This window comes from Oryzias latipes, chromosome 14, assembly GCF_053564925.1.
Source record: "Oryzias latipes strain Hd-rR chromosome 14, Olatipes_Hd-rR_3.1".
NCBI classification, from domain to species: domain Eukaryota; kingdom Metazoa; phylum Chordata; class Actinopteri; order Beloniformes; family Adrianichthyidae; genus Oryzias; species Oryzias latipes.
Genome location: NC_136250.1, coordinates 19,058,576 through 19,075,079, shown reverse-complemented (window position 1 = coordinate 19,075,079; position 16,504 = coordinate 19,058,576). Strand labels below are relative to the sequence as shown.

General features: G+C 38.3%; 1 protein-coding gene across 3 annotated transcripts in view; it reads left to right on the top strand.

Moving 5' to 3' along the window:
* The first annotated feature begins 2,680 nt into the window (after positions 1-2,680).
* LOC101156842 (roundabout homolog 2) overlaps positions 2,681-16,504 on the top strand; it is a 125,517-nt gene continuing 111,693 nt past the window's right edge. For 2 of the 3 annotated variants that reach the window (XM_023962382.2, XM_023962380.2), the window contains exons 1-2: positions 2,861-3,156; positions 6,745-7,071. In XM_023962382.2, coding sequence (XP_023818150.1) covers positions 3,102-3,156; positions 6,745-7,071 — 382 coding nt within the window. In that variant the 5' untranslated portion in view covers positions 2,861-3,101. Of the gene's footprint in view, positions 3,157-6,744; positions 7,072-16,504 lie in introns of all 3 variants that reach the window. The other variant, XM_023962381.2, reaches the window with a different exon arrangement.

Below are 16,504 nucleotides of genomic sequence, written 5' to 3'. Positions count from 1 at the left end.
CCTTGATTTGTGTTGATGGTCCTCCGTGTATTTAAGTTTCTGGTTTTCAGTTCTTCGTTGTCAGGCCATCTGCTTTGTCACATTTTGTTCTTTAGTTTTTTGTCATGTTCAAGTTTATTCACTAAATGTTCACAATTACACCACCAAGCCTGGTCTCCTACGGGTGCCCTGAAGTCCAAATCATTCAATGCCACACATTGGATGATGACGTTTGAGTTTTGAAGAAGAGGGAAAGCAGAGAGATGTTTTGCCCGAACTGTCGTAAAGAGTTGTTTGAACAGTTTCTGAACTTTTGCAGTGGCTGTAGTAAGACACTTAACCCTTGTGCTGTCTTAGATGACCCCACCCTTACTTTGACGTGTTCTCCCTACCATGACAAAGGTGGATAAAGGTGGAAAGATTTCATCTAATCCATGGACACCAGTGAAGATCACAAATCATTAAAGAAAAAAGGTTCAGAGCACTGTCTAGTGGGTCTAGATGACCCAACTCCCAATGTTAAAGTGCCTAGGATAACACAAGGGTAAAAAAGATATTGTCTGTCGAAGAAATTGCCAAAAAAATCATCCTGTTGAAAAGGGGAACAAATGTCATCCTCCTATCAGCGATGACCCACAGTGCCTACCTTTTCCAGTTTCTTATTGTGTTTCGTTTTTTCAACATTTCATTTTGATTTCTAGAATTTTACTTACTTTTCTAAAATATAATGTTGAATTTTTTATAACTATTAATAACTGTTTTACTATTTTAATTGTTTTGGCTTTTTAATAGGAGTTGCACTTCAGGCCACTGTGGTTTTTTTTACCACTATATTCTAAAAATGGGGGGTCAAGTGTCATGAGCAATCCCTGTTATGTTGAAGGATTTGACTTTTTGTTTTTATTAAATTGTTTTCTTACCAACAAAAAAATAAACATATATAATTTAACATTTAAATCATCTTAAGTAAATTTCCAATTTGTCATTTCTCTCCAGTAAAAACTTTCATCAAATAAGATTGTTGTTTATAAGTGTTGCTAGTAGAGGCTAGAACGCTTTCCATTCACTGTCATTTTATTTCATAAACACTGCAAAAATCACTAATTACAAAGAAATTGTTACAAATGTAAACTGATGATTTTTTATTAGTCACCAATCATTTTATTTTATACATTTTCATATAATTAAATAATAATTTGACGTAACCTTAATGAAAAAAAAAAAAAGAATGTAAGCTGATTTACTTGCCAGAATTTTTTTTTTTTCCCCAAGACATTTCAGAGAATTTGTGCAGGAAAAGATTCACTGGAATGTTGTTGCCACATCCTTTTTTTTTTTTCTTTTTTTCTGATGATTCAGGTTTAAAGTAATTGAGAGCAGAGAGGTATCAATATGAACAAAACGATGTTGCCAAAGGAGGAAATTTGGCAATTTTGAAGACAGTAGCGCCTGATGAATGAAAGCCCTCCAGCTTAACAATGTGCTCACCTTACACCTCCTTCAGACTCCTTTTTAAGTCATTCACCACAATTATTGTTCGATTTGGTGCCGTCAGCGCAGCGCCAACAATGCTTCAATTGAACCCCATAGATCTATAGCACCTGATACAGCCTATCTCGCTCTCATCTCACGGTGAAGCGCCGCATTTATAACACTATCGACAATATTGAGCTGAATTGACAACAAGGCAGCATAAGTGCCTCGGGGGAGTGGGAGGGGAAGAAGTACCGTTTCATTCCAGCCTTGTAATGGCTTTTTCAACCATGAACATGAAATAAAATGTCATCTACTGAGAGCTGACGGGTTTGTTTAAATATTTTCATCCAGTCGTGCTCCTGTTGTCTGTGTTCTCATGTTTTCCCAAAAAAGTAGTTTATTCGTGAAAAAGAACAGGGGAACCTAAAAAGCAGGCATTTCCTTCACAAATGAATCTGAATTTCTGCATTTAGATAAAAAAAAACAGATTAATTACACCAATTAAACAATTACAGAGTATAAATGTGTGATATAAAGGAACTGATAACAATTCGGTTGGAAGTGGACTGGAATGACATGGATCGTGGTTGAATTCCCTGCGAGTTGTCAGTTGGTTTACCATAATTGATCTCCAATGTAGAAATGTAATGTACCAAGTCCAATTGGGATAAGGACGGGTGGGGGTGGGGGCATTTGAGAATAAGTTCAATTACTACTTTGGTGAACCGACAATAATACAGAGAGATCTGAAAGAAAGGAAAAAGACGTTTGGTGCCGGAGCTCGAACATTTTATAAGACCGGATTTTACCATTGATGAAAATGTCCTTTTGCCATAGCAAGGAAAATGGACGTATCCAATCAGCCAGCATACACGGTACAGGGGCGTAGCAAATAATTTGAGGGGCTCAATATTTCATTTAAAAATATTGCTTTTATTATTTTAGCAATGATTGTTTCTTCTTAATAGTCAATTCAGTAATCAGGGGGACAAATCTTTTTGATAGGGGCCAGCTGTACCTCCCCCCCCCCCCCTTCCCCGTAGCTCCGCCTCTGGTTTGGCACATTTACCCATTGAAAGTAAAACATATATATTTTTTTATTTTTTATTTTTGATATTGTAGCGCTTGTCTCATTCGTGGGTCACTTTCTCCCGGGGCACTGGAGTGAGTAGGAGGGGCTGAGCCGTGCCGTGCCGCACGGCGCACCACTCAGTCACTCACCTCTGAGTGAATTCCATTTCCACCTTTCCACCCACAACTTGTCCCGGCTGCGTGTGGCTGCGCCCGGACCCGGTGAAGTGTTGTCAGAGAACAGAACGGAACCGCCAGCTGCTGTCGCGGGTTTGGGCGTCGATGATGTTTGAATTGGCGTCTGCGGGAAGTGTCCACAGCTTTTTCTTTCCGTGCGCTTTTGGAGAGGAGGAACGGACATGTGACTGACTGAGAACGCTCATCTCCTAGGAGGCTGAAACAGCTGCTCCTGCTTAATTTACCTGCAAACAGCGAATCAACACACAGTGATCGAGTCAAACCCGGACTTATTGATCAATTGATTCCTTTTGGGTTTTTTTTTTCCTTCCATTTTCCCGCTTTTACCCTTGAAGAGGAATCCATGCGCCGGTAGCTTTTGAGGCAAATATGCCAGAATGGGTCCTCTACTCTATTTATTCCTCTGTGGACTTCTATGCATCCGAACCGAAGGTGAGTCATTGACTCCATCCTTTCATTCCATTCCATCCATGAAGCTGCAAACAGATCAAAGCATCTCGACCTACTGCTCGAGTGCGCCAAAGAGACGCACGCTTCCATTAATATGATGATCATGCAGCAACATCCTCATGCATGTCTGGGTTTCTCCACATCTGTGCTGCTTAAAGCCAAATGGCTGATGGTTGGGAAAGTTGTTTGTTCAAACCAAATGCGCACTTTTCTGCAGCATCTCCTAGTTGGGGTTGAAAAAAACTGGATGTAAACAATTGAAATGAACTGAATTAAATCAATACAATAAGGAAAATAAAATGGTTTGCAGACCCCCCCCCCCCCCCCCCGACTTTTTTTCTTTCATGAGGCTGAAAAGTTTTCACTCTTGAAATACAGACAGTGCCTCCCATGCAGCGTCTGAGTTGAGTACAGTGACTCAGTCCTGCTCTGCTGTAGAGGTTACACACACACAACGGCATTAATGCTGACCCATTTCAACCCCCTAATCGTAAAAAAAAAAGGATTGTTCCTCCTTTTGGGATCCACTGAACTTATTTTCACCTCAACTAAAACGTAAATGTGTGTCAGTAAAGCAAATGTCCTCATTTTTCTGGAGGTGGTGTGTTTAGGGGCTGCAAGCTGAGCATCAATAGAATTAACCCCGAAATGACCCCAAAATGTACTCAGTTTTGAAGCTTTTGTTGATCGAGAAGATTTCTATCATATTGCCATTGCAGGATCAGCAGTTTGCAGTGATTTCTTGCTTGTTTTTCTTTTGGTTTCCATCATTGATCAACTTGTGGGCTGTAGATATAGATTTTCACTGTGCGCTTCTGTGAAACCTCTGCAGGTTTGCTCACGTCTGACTAGTTGAAATGATTTGATACAGCGCGATACCTCGGACCCGTACTCTGTGAACTCAGACAAGTCGCCCTGCTGGACGTCTGCACGTGTCTTATAACTTCCAGATTTCAAATTGTTAAGACGAACTTTGACATTTCCAACTTGATTTTAAAGCCATGGGAGGCTCTTGAATGACAATTGCCCTTTGCTTGACAGACAAATTAATCTTTCAGTTCGACACCCAAATTGAGTTCCTCTGAACGCTTTTGCTTGAAGACTGTCAACCTAAATTGACTTTTTTTAGGAGTTGCTTTAAAAGAGCTGAAATAGGTTTTTTGTTTCTTCCTGATTTTCCGCTTCAGCACCATGGACAGATCCCCACAAATGCTTTCGCCTAGATATGAAGGAGTGTAACAGTCAAAAGCCATTTCTGCATATGGGGAGAGACATTTTAGATGTAAAAGAGATTACATTTATGTCAAATAAAAGTCAATTAAAAAGGTTTAATACACAGACAAAACATGTGTTGACCGTTGTTTAAATGCCATAAAGGAATACTAGTTAGCTGTCATTGGGTAGTCAGCTTAAAACATAGATTCAGAAAGCAAACAGACTAATGGAACAGATTGGGGGTCTATCACAGCAAAGAAAAACAAACAATGTCACAGGATCACTCTGTCACGTCACAGTCCCACCCACTGAGCCAGTTGATCTAATTGAAAGTTAGTTACAGCGCCCTTTTAAATAGCTGCAGAGTAACAGAAAATATCAAACAAGTCACATATCCCCCCACTGTGTCTCACATTGCACTAATGTGACTTATTTCTCAGTTTATAATTTAGAAAATCCTGTTTCTAAAATCCAATGTTGCACTAAATTGGTTGTGTTGTCACCACATAATGGAGCGCCTTTTTTGTCAACAAAAGCTCTTAACAGCGTGGCCGCCACCTTCCTTTTTACCCACATTTGCAGCTTCATTTCTTGTTGCTGTGGAACCTCCCAAAACATTCCGGTTGCCACTGCGATTTGCGCGTTTGTCACAACTGAAGGCCATACTCGACGTAACATCCCTCTCATGTATTTATGGCTTATTTATATTTCTCTGCTTTCTCTTAAAGCCAATCTAAAGCCACATTCTTAGCTGCTGGCATGTACATGACAGAAGAAAGGCCATTTGACACAGAAATTGGAATGTACTCGTAAACTAAGAAGCAGTAAGAAAAGATTGTACATTTGGGTGGATTTTCTCCCATTAGAGGACGAACAATTGAATTAAAGTAGAACCAATGTCTGGTCCTTTAATGAAATGGGCTTCTACTACCTCAAATGTATAATGATGCCTAGTAACACAGTAATGTTGACTTTATTTGTGTTTGTGTGGAAATCCACTTTCACAGTTGCTTTAATGCTCCCACTCAGACAGCGTGTTTGATGCCTGGTTGGTGCTGTTAATGAAAATACTGATGAGGTACAATGACCTTTAAAAAAAATAAACAAATAAAAGGTGTAGAAAGAAGAAGTTCCGCCCTCAGGGCAGCAAGTGACACTAAGAAAACTTCCTGAAGCTAAATAATAATTGTATTGGTTATATTTACGAATCTTAGAAAATTCTATTTAATTATTTATTATATTTAATATGGGATCATATGTCAAATAAAAACTGTTTTATGGGGCAAAATATGATTTATTTGCTCAACTAACCACCACTTTTAGCAATGCCAATTTCTAACCTTGCTACTTACTATTAAGTAAAAGAAGAAAAAGAAAAAAAACACTCCAACATTGCTACACATTAGCCACGTTAGCGTATTACCAACAATGGCCAAACTTGCTTGGCCATTAAGAAAAATTAAAATAATAAAGACTGACATCTTGACAGAGAGCAGCGTAGGGCTCAAAATTGCTTCGACATCAGTAAACAACCAGATTCCTTCATCCATTTTCTAAACCTGTTTTTGGTCCTTTCGGGGTCATGGGGTTACTGGAGCCTATCCCGGCCATTTGTGGGTGAAGGCAGGGGACATCCTGAACAGGCCGTCAGTCTGTTGCAGGGCAACAATCACACACCCATAAGCTCACAAGACCTAGGGACAATTTAGAGTAACCAATGAACCTATGAAGCATGTCTTTGGATGGTGGGAGGAAGCCGGATTCTCCAGAGAAAACCACGGGGAGAACATGGAAACTCCTGGCAGAAAGGTCCCCCATTGATGTTCTGTTTTAGGACCCCCAGCTGGGACTTGAACCGGGGGCCTTCTTACTGTGACAATTCATTTAAAAGGGGCTCCAAATTACAAGGCACACTGTCACTTTTGAAAGTGCTAAAAATACAATAAGTTGTCAGAACTTCGATGAACAAATCCATTTTTTTTATTGCCATACAATACATAGAGGCATAATTTATATCTATCACAAGCCTCACTCCCATCTACTTAAAAATAATCTGTGTCCTTACCTGTGATGAGCATGTATAGGTTTAGGTTCATGTTTATAACGTTTTTCGTTTTGTTGCGTTTACCACTGTTTGGTTAGAATTAGGCATAGAAAAGGTTTCATGAAAGCATTTACTTTTCAAAAAAAAGATATCACAAGTACAAGTATTTTGGTTTACAGAATGTAATGCTCCACTCCAAAATGGACCCTTTCATTATGCATTTTCATAGAAACGTATTTCTTTTAAAGTGAAGATATATTTTTATGATTACTACTTCACCAGGACCTCCTGCTCTCTTTTTGTCCCTCCAGCGTCTCGTCTTCGTCAGGAAGATTCTCCTCCCCGCATTGTTGAGCACCCTTCTGACCTCATCGTATCCAAAGGGGAACCCGCCACTCTCAACTGTAAAGCAGAAGGCCGTCCGATCCCCTCGGTGGAATGGTATAAAGACGGGGAGCGCGTTGAGACGGACCGTGACAACCCCCGCTCCCACCGTATGCTCCTCCCCAGTGGTTCCCTCTTCTTCTTACGCATCGTCCACGGACGGCGGAGCAAACCAGATGATGGCAACTATGTGTGTGTGGCCCGAAACTATATGGGAGAGGCTGTGAGCCGCAACGCTTCTCTGGAAGTAGCTTGTAAGTCAAGGCTCTCTCGTTGTTCTTCATGTCTGAGAGGTTGAGTAATGGTCGAAGCAAACTATTCATGCATTATTGGTCTATCTTGATGTTGAGGTGTGCAAAAAATAAATAAGTATTGGGTTTGTGTTAAATGAAGCTGAATATTTTTGGGGGTGCTATGATATTATGGACTGCAGAAAATGGGATTTGTCACAATATGCACAACTTCACCAACTTCACCTCTCAGCTGAACCTGCAAGTGTGTGTCTTCAGTCATTGTGGATGTGTGTGTGTGTGTGTGTGTGTGTGTGGAAATGCTTTTCAGACTGTTAGTGAGACCTGTTTGGATGACCTGCCTAAGTAATGTATGGGCAAAGCTGTGAACAGCTTCAGGGTGAAAGCGAGAAGTGGGCAGGATTTTAACCCGGCTAACTCCCTTTCACTGTTGTGATTTGGAAAGATGGAGCCAGCTTCCAGCCAGATCTCTCCCTGTGTGGGAGAAAGCTGCTCTGGGCTATTCACATTTCCATTATGTGCTAAACTGAGCTGATTTCTTGCCATGAAGAAGATGCGCGCACACACACTGATATGCATACATGTGCGCACACACATGCACACATCTGGCTTTGGTTAAAGACCACAGCAACAATATTTCTGTGTGCATCTTTTATTTTGTTAAACATGTAATTTTGCTGTTTAAAGTCCTACTCTGGTCATCTTTTGATCTAAAAGTGTTCCCAGTGGTCTTTTAATTAGGATTATGCCGTTTTTATCCCCAAAATCCTGTCAATTTATAGGACATAGTTTCTGCAGAGCGGCAGGAGTTCACAAGAAGCTTGCCTCTAAATCGTGGGCGAGTCTGTTGGTGCAGACGGGAAATAAGTTCGATCTTATTTCCCATCTGTTGGTGCAGACGGGAAATAAGTGCGATCTTATTTCCCGTCTTCCACTAGCTTACAGGCCTTCATACCCCGAACCTAACATTAGCAATGGAGCAAAAATGGTGAGCAATCTTTGGCAGAATCCAAAATTGTTCCCTACCCCTCTGGGTCTACCTATTGCTCAAATTGTAAGTGCTTTAGTGTTGTCCAGACTATTTTTTTGTTGATTTTTTTTTTTAAGGGAAACCGTAGAGATTTAGGACTAAGTATCCCTCTCTATCCCTTGGTTTTTAAAGTTTTAAAACCGATGTTATGTATTTTCCAAGCGCTGGAAGCTATGCGCTAAATAAATGACCGGCGACTATTCAAGACGTCATTGTGTGGTAGTGACGTCTGGTTTTAATGGATACTATTTTTCCATTGCTCTTTGCTTGGAGGGAAAAATGTTGTGGTTGGGAGAAGCTGGAGGGTTAGGGAATTCATTGAAATTCGCCCTTGGAGTTTGTGGCTACACACCAGCTCAGACGAAGAAAACCAAGACGTACATGGATCTATTTTTCTACAAGCGAGTGTATCAGAATGGAGCAAAGCAGAGATCTGGTACCTCACAACTTCACAATATTTTGAATAAAGAAATACTCAGAAATGCATGTCCAGGCTTAACTTTATTTACATATGTCCTCCATCATGAGGAAAATTCTAACAAAAACATGTTAAAAACTCCCAAAATACAATTTACATTAGAGTAGGTCTTTAAATTTGTACAACCAATCCCCCTTTTTCTCTTTCTTCTAGAGGAAGGGTTTAGTTTTTTGAATCAGAGTTGTCCTCTTGTTGTTTTGTCACTTCAGCTGATTTACCACTCACTCTGCTATTTGAGTATTTCAAGGACTGGAAAAAAAAATAGAAAAAAAAGAAAAAAACTGAGATAAGAAGCTCACACCTAATGGCATCTACGCTACGACCTTATCTCACATCTTTATGGCACACTTCCTTCGTCTTATCGCATTTTCCAAATAGAACAACTGCCATTTCTCTTCTGATGAACTTTCCTAGAAAGAAATTGCTTGTACAGATGCTGAAGGACATAACTGTAAAAAAAATATGGCTCTGTCCATTTGTGCGCCACCTCCCAAAGTGTTGCAAGTGGCTTTCACACAATAGACGCCGTGGTCTTAGGCACTCTGACATATCAGCTTTGTGCGAAAGCTGCTTTAAGAACTTCCCTGCCTCACTGCCACTAGAATTCAAACATATCGCACCAGCAGTAAGGCCTGTAAAAGTTCTGAAGGTTTGAAGGTGGTGAATAATTCTATTTGGCAAAGAAAACCACAGACCCAGAACTGTCGTCACAATGTCAAGAGACTAATGTTGGCTGCTTCGCTGATTTCTTTGACTGAATGGAGGCCGACTTTACCAACACAATGACTGTCAGAGGGATTTTAAGGGGATTTTTCTGGTTTTCTTTTAACACAACAAAGCTCTTTTGTGTTTTGTGGCCCAAACATGTATTTGTAATTCGTTTTCTGTGTTAACTGTCACATCGTTTATTGCGTAGGAGTTCAGTTATTATTGCTCGAGTGGAAGCATGTTATTGTATGAACAACACACGGAGCAAATAGTGAAAAAGCTATTTCTAGACGTGAAATACCAAAGTGCGAGGAAGTAAATCTTAATATCATGAAGTAAAACTTTAATCCTTGCCTCAGAGAAGGTCTAATGTTCCTTGACATGCTGTCATGACGCAAGTCGTGGATGATGCATTGCAGCATATAGAACTATTGAGACGCTTTTTGCTGTATTTCTGTGCTGGGGAGTGAGTGGTTCCCATAGGATCTTTGTTGCAGAAACTCTCATCCACTGAATGTCTTGACACTTGTGTGACACACAGACATATCAGGAATGAACCACAGTAAAACCACCAAAGAAGTACGAATAAACCATCCAAAGAACATGTAAACCAACGCCAAACATGAACCGTGTGTGAATATTGTGCTGTTTATATGCAATTTATTAGCTATTTGTGCGTCAATTCCGTAATTTAAACGTGATATGTGCCATATACACGATATAAAAGTTACACATTGGTAGTACATGCATTAAAAGTCTGTTAGACATACTTGGAACGGTCGTGGAAAGTCACAAATTTGCATAAGCATCTCGGCAAAAAATCATGCACAATTGCATAAGCTGTACGTAAAACCTGCGTATAAACTATGCAACTACATCTGGGCACATTGATGAACACAAGAAACACTTTAGAATTATGTATATCAGGCATGTATCACAAAAGACCAACATTTTATACGTCGAAAATGTGCAAAATGTACGTAGGATCTATGTATTATAACATTTGCAACTAAATACATTTCAAGGAACTGCTATTAAAATACAGCAGAATCATCTTGCTTTTTGTTTTAAGTTTGAATTTCTAGAGATCTCAGCTGCCATTTACTTTTGTTTTTTTATTCTGTCTCCTTAAGAGCAGACAAAGTCAAAAGGTTGATTTTTTTTTGTTTTTTTTTCTGGAACATATAAGCAGTAGGACCAAGGCGGTCTGATCTTGTTTGTTTTGAACAGAATATCATGGCTAAAGGGAGGCACATTTTCATGATTACTTGAGGGCCCGCATGTTTCTGCCAGCATAGCTGCAGCCAAAGTTGTCATCAAATACTCCGGTTGGGAACAAGTAGGCAGATAAAATTGCTGTGGGGTTGATCTGACAGTAAGTATAACTCAAAACGGCCTGTATCTTTAGGAGTTCAAACACATTGTGCATTTTCTGCAAGGTTGTAGGAGCCTGTCTGGAGGGGGGGAGGCTTAAAAAAACCAGAAGGCGCTGCTCTCGTATGTACAGTTGTGCTCAATAAGCATTATTCTGGTGGCAGACGATGCAGTTTTTGAGCTTCAGCTTGGCTGACATTTAATGAGGTGTTGTTTTATTCCACCAGGTACAAAAAAAAACCTGCTGATATAAACAGAGCTTTACCCATGTACATGACAATTTTACAAAAGGTGGACCTGCAAATGCAATTACATATGCCAACACAATATATATATATATATATATAGATATATAGATATAGATATAGATATATAAATATGACGTAAAATTTACTTTTATACTATTAACTCTTTCCTACTAAGACATTTTTGAGGTAACATGTTTTTCCAGTCTGTTTACCATTTTCTGCGAAATAGGGTGCACTTTCAATAATTTTTGAACCTATGTCATAAATAAGACACACAGAAATATAAGATGCATTAATCAAGAGTCAGACTTTATTGACTGCGCTCCATAACTCTAGAACTTATTTGTATTACGCTACACGTTAAGCCAAGTTAGAAGCGTTAGCTATGTAATTTATTTATTTTTTTGTAATGAACTCCTCTTTTCCAACAGCTAAGCAAACAGATGAGAGCTGAAGGCCTCTTATGTTGGGCAGATTTGACTGTTACAATAGGGGTTTATCTTCAGACACATGAGGTACATATTTGTATAAACCCCTTTGTATTTGAAGCTTAACTATTTGTATTGATTATATTTGTATCCTTTTTTTGCGTGGACAGAAAAGAAGAAGGACGAAGAGAGTGGGATGTTAGAGATGGGGGAAGTAAGAGCACTAAGGAAAAGGATTAAAGGGGAGTTAAGCAAGTTGGAAAAGCGTTAGCTACGTTAGCATATTCATGTGACCTGTAACGCCCAATCTTGTTAGTAACATGTAAAAGAAGCTGACTAATATCGCTAAGACAAACGTTACTGTGACTGTACTAACTTCCAACTTTGTTAATAACTGGTAAAAGTACATAGTCCGACACCGCTATACGTTAACCTCATTAACGGTATTCACAATGACATCCAACTTGTTTGCCAGATTTTGGCATTTTGTACGGTAAGTCGTAATCGTGTCTCACATTTATCAACATCATGTTAATTGTTTAAAGTTAAGAGGGAAAAAACTTCAGAAAAACTCAAATATAAATAAAAACCCAATTGGTGCTTTTTACCTGAGGAAATAATAACAACTTTGAATAGAATTGGATACAGAAACAAATAATTATTGTTAAATTTACTTGCCGGACTTTGTCCATTCTTTTTTTTTTAAATGTCTGTAGGGATGGTATTAGCATAGGTTTTATTCCATCTGCATGATTATTTCATCTTTATTCAAGTTTTTTTTTTTTTTTTCAGTCTGCAGGATTTGCATGGGAAGTATATTACAGTGAACCCAAAGCTTGCATTACTTGAATGAATGCATTAAGCCTATTCTAACCCTTTTGTTTTCTCTGTGACTGGACATAAGCATGACAGAATGATGGGGAAAGAGACCAAAAATGTATAGTCTGGAAGAAAGAAAATGTAACTCAAAATATGTTCCTTTCCTCCCATTTAGAGTCCAAACAAAGCCTCTCTGTCTGTGTTGTATTTCAGCAGCCAGATTTCCTCCTATTTCTGCATTTGCCTACCAAGTATGTAATTTGTCATAATTGCTGCCCTCAGATTGATACAGTCACACCGAGGCTGCCTTTCACAACTGTCAAAAAGGACACTTTAGTTTTTTTTTTTCTTTCTGAGCCACATCAACAAACAACTGTTCAACCTCCAGGCCACCAGTGGACTGGCACTAATCAGAGTGAGTGGCTGTTGATGGGATTAGGACAGCTTCCTCAAACTATTAGGAAGGGACAGAAAGAAATAAACATGGATGTGTGGCAGTGAGGTGTGGGCGGAGAGGCGGCGCTTGCATGCATGTTCATTAGTGCAGGATTCAAAGCCTACTACTGTTTGAGTGTGCCAAAAAGAATTAAAGTTTAGTCACTCAAGCAGGAAATCATCAATCAATGTCTAAAAGGGTTATGTCAGTACGTGGCATTGTGGTATGTAAAGATTAAATTCAATTGGCATTGGTTTAGTGTTGATTTAAGTGGAAAATACCCGAATAAACAAATTTTATTTATTTAAAATGTAACATTTTTGATTGTGAGCAATAAAAAACATGCTAAAAAAATTATAATTGCTATTAAATAAAATAAAAAAGGTTAACATTTCACACGTTAACCATTACATTTATGGTGTGTGGGGCTTTCACTTATATTCATGCTCAGACACATGAACATATTTACAAATCCACGTGGCTTTTTTTTTAAGTAAAACTTTTAAGTAAAAAGAGAGATTACAACAAACATTTTTTATTTTTCAGTCTTTAAAGAAAGAAAATCTTAGTTTTTAATAGCTTAATAATTCTACTGCAAGAAAATACTGTGCCTTCGTGAATAGAATTTTTTTCTTAAAATCATTTTTGGTAAAACCATTTTTCTTACCCCATTTGCATTTTCTCTTTTGCTTTTTTTTAACCCATCTTTTAACCATTTTTCCTTATAAGAAAGTAATGTGGGACTAGGTGGACCCCCTTCCTGATGTTTTTGTTGCACATGAGTTCCTTATGGGTTATTATTATTTATTATTATTATTATTGTATTACTTTAAGAATTCTTGTCTTATTTGTAAGGAGCTGTGATTTGCAGTATGGTGGGTCACTGTCACAAAACACTGGACACATTTGTTGCAGTGCACAGGGAGAAAACTACACGTGCATGATCATATCTGCTCAAAATCTGGATTGGCAAAAAATTTTATGAAGAAAAAATACTCAACCTGTCATCTAAGAAGCTTTGCTGTTTTGACTGGTGCCATGATTTGCCGGACTTAAAAACAATCCTTTGATTGAGAGTTGAGAGTTTGCACTGCCCATGTGGCAGCATGTCACAGTAAAATCACAGTGTTCTGTCTTCAGCATTAAAAAAAGGTTTTATCTACTGTTTCTAAATACGTTTAAAATGATTGACATATCATGCATCTTCAAATCGGTTATATTGAGCATCAGCGACTAGCTGTCCAGCAGTAAACGGAGAACCCGTCTACCTCTTAATCTGTATTTGCCATTGGTATTCATAGAAGAACTGCCAACATAAAGCCAGTGATCCAATTACATTTGGATAAAATCAAGGGGTTTATTATTTGTATCAACTATAATGCAGTCAATCCTACAAGGAAAGGTAAATAGTTCAAAAGTATCAAAAGAGGATCCTTGTGGAACATCTGTTTCTTCGTTCATGAGAACACGGGGCCCGATCTAACCGACAGAAACAATGATAAATGGTGATGTCTGTCATTCCTGACAATAAAGATAAAATGAAATTTAGGGAGGGTGCATGACTTTTCTGCTTAAAGTTGTTATTTTTAGCCTCTAACTAGTTGCGGCAAGTGCTACGATTATAAGCAAATTAGAAAAAAGTTTTTTCTTCTCTGAATTTTTAGTTTTTTGTTGTTTTAAAGAAATGCAAATCATACATTAAACTGAAACAAAATTATAACCCAAAAATCAGGGTTTTGAGTGGAGAAAGTGAATGGTGGCATCCCTATACCAACTTCTGTGCAGATCTTTTGAAAATTGGAGAAAAAGTTAATTTATGTGTTAATCAACAACTCAGTTATTTACTCTTAATTTTATTTTATATTATTTATTTGTGATTATGTTTGAGAATTTTACCAGCAAAAGAAACGGTGAGACATCTGTAAGGCACCTGTGGGTAAAGGCCTTATCACACAGCCACTACGAACATTTTGCGCTTATTGCACAGATGAAATTTATACAAATACAAATACAACACGCAAAGAACACGTAAATCCACATGAAACGTGTAATTACTGCGCTGTTTATATGGAATTCAGTAGTGATTTGTGCATCATGTGCATAATTTGAGCGTGATATGTGTGTCGTATACACGATATAAAAGTTATACATTGGTGGTACATGTCTGAAAGGTCCTTTAGACATACCTGGACCTTTGTCCTTTCCATAACTTTGTGGAAAGCCACAAATTTGCGTATGCATTCCGCAAAAATCTTGCACAATTACGTAAGTTTTACGTAAGAATTTTGTTTAAACTACGTAAAATACACTTTAACTGGGTAGTTCTAAACCAACCACAAGTTTTGAACAATTCAAAACCCTGGATGGACATCTGCGCACATTGACGAATTATGAACGAAACAAATACTACAATGGCGTAATCACACATGTATTATAAAAGACAGAAATTTTGCAAGTGGGAAATGCACAAAATGTACGTAGTGGCTGTGTGAGTTGGCCTAAAAGTAGCTCAGCTTGCTTTGCTACAATTGACAGAATTTGTCCCAACAAATCCTTCTGAGAATCTGTATCATCCAACCGTTAATTTCACCAAAGCAGACAGGAAAAGAGAAAAAGAAATAGAACTATTATCTTCAAGGATAAATCTAAAAACAAATGTGTGAGGCTATCAGAATAGTTCTTCTAGCACAATAATTATTAAAAAAAAAAAATAAATAAATAAAAAAACCTAGGGGGGTGATTAAGCACAGAAAAATGCCATGCTTTCCCACCGCAAAGTGATGCATCTTGCTGTTGTTGCTTGGCAGCCTGTTATCAGCCATCAGTTACATGTGCCAAGCAGCAATATTTACAGCAACTACACAAAGGCCATTAATAAACTTAAACACTATCCAGAAAGAATTACCCAGAATTGTCTCCTAATGGACTCAAAACTCGCTGTTCATATATAAATTGTATAGCAGCTCTGGGGTCAGAGTACTGTCAGCCCTCTTCTCCATCACTAGTAACAATGCAGTTCAGAGAGCCAACTTGTGAGCTCATGCACACAGAAATTCAAATGTTAAAACACCTAGAAGCTTTTATCTACTAAGTTAACAATTAATTTGATTTTTTTTTATCTCCTAAATGTATTTGATTTGCATAAATGCCTTATAGATATAAATGTGTACTGTACTTTCCTTACTATAGAGTGCATCACATTATAAGGCAATAACAAAAGGTCCATTTTCAAACTTATGTCATATATAAGCCGCATTGAACTATGTGGCGCATTGGGTAGACAAATGACTCGGTAGGACTTTAACCTTGTTCATAGTAACTCTAGAATTAGTTCGAAACATGCTACACATTAGCCACATTCAAAGCGTTGTAGCGTATTGACTCGTGTATTCAATACACCTGTAACACCCAACCTTTGTTTGCAACACCTAAAAGAAACAGACTGATAGCACTAAAACAAATGTTACAGACTATGCTAACTCCCAACCTTGTTTAGTAACACAAAAAGAAAAACACAGTTTGATACCGCTACACGTCAGCTGCGTTAGTGTAGTCACGTGACTCCCGACCTTGTTAGTAACAGAAAACAAATAAACACAGTCTGATATTGCTACACGTTAGCCGCGTTAGCGTGTTCACGATACCTGTAACTCCCAACCTTGTTAGTAACACAAAAAGAAAAACACAGTTTGATACCGCTACACGTTAGCCATGTTAGTGTAATCAGGATATTGTGACTCCCGACCTTGTTAGTAACAGAAAACAAAAAATCAGTTTGATATTGCTACACGTTAGCCACGTTAGCGTCTTCATGATACCCGTAACTCCCAACCTTGTTTGCAGCATGTGAAAAACAGACTAATACCACTAACATAATTGAATTGTGGCTAGACGAACTCCCAACTTTATAGTACT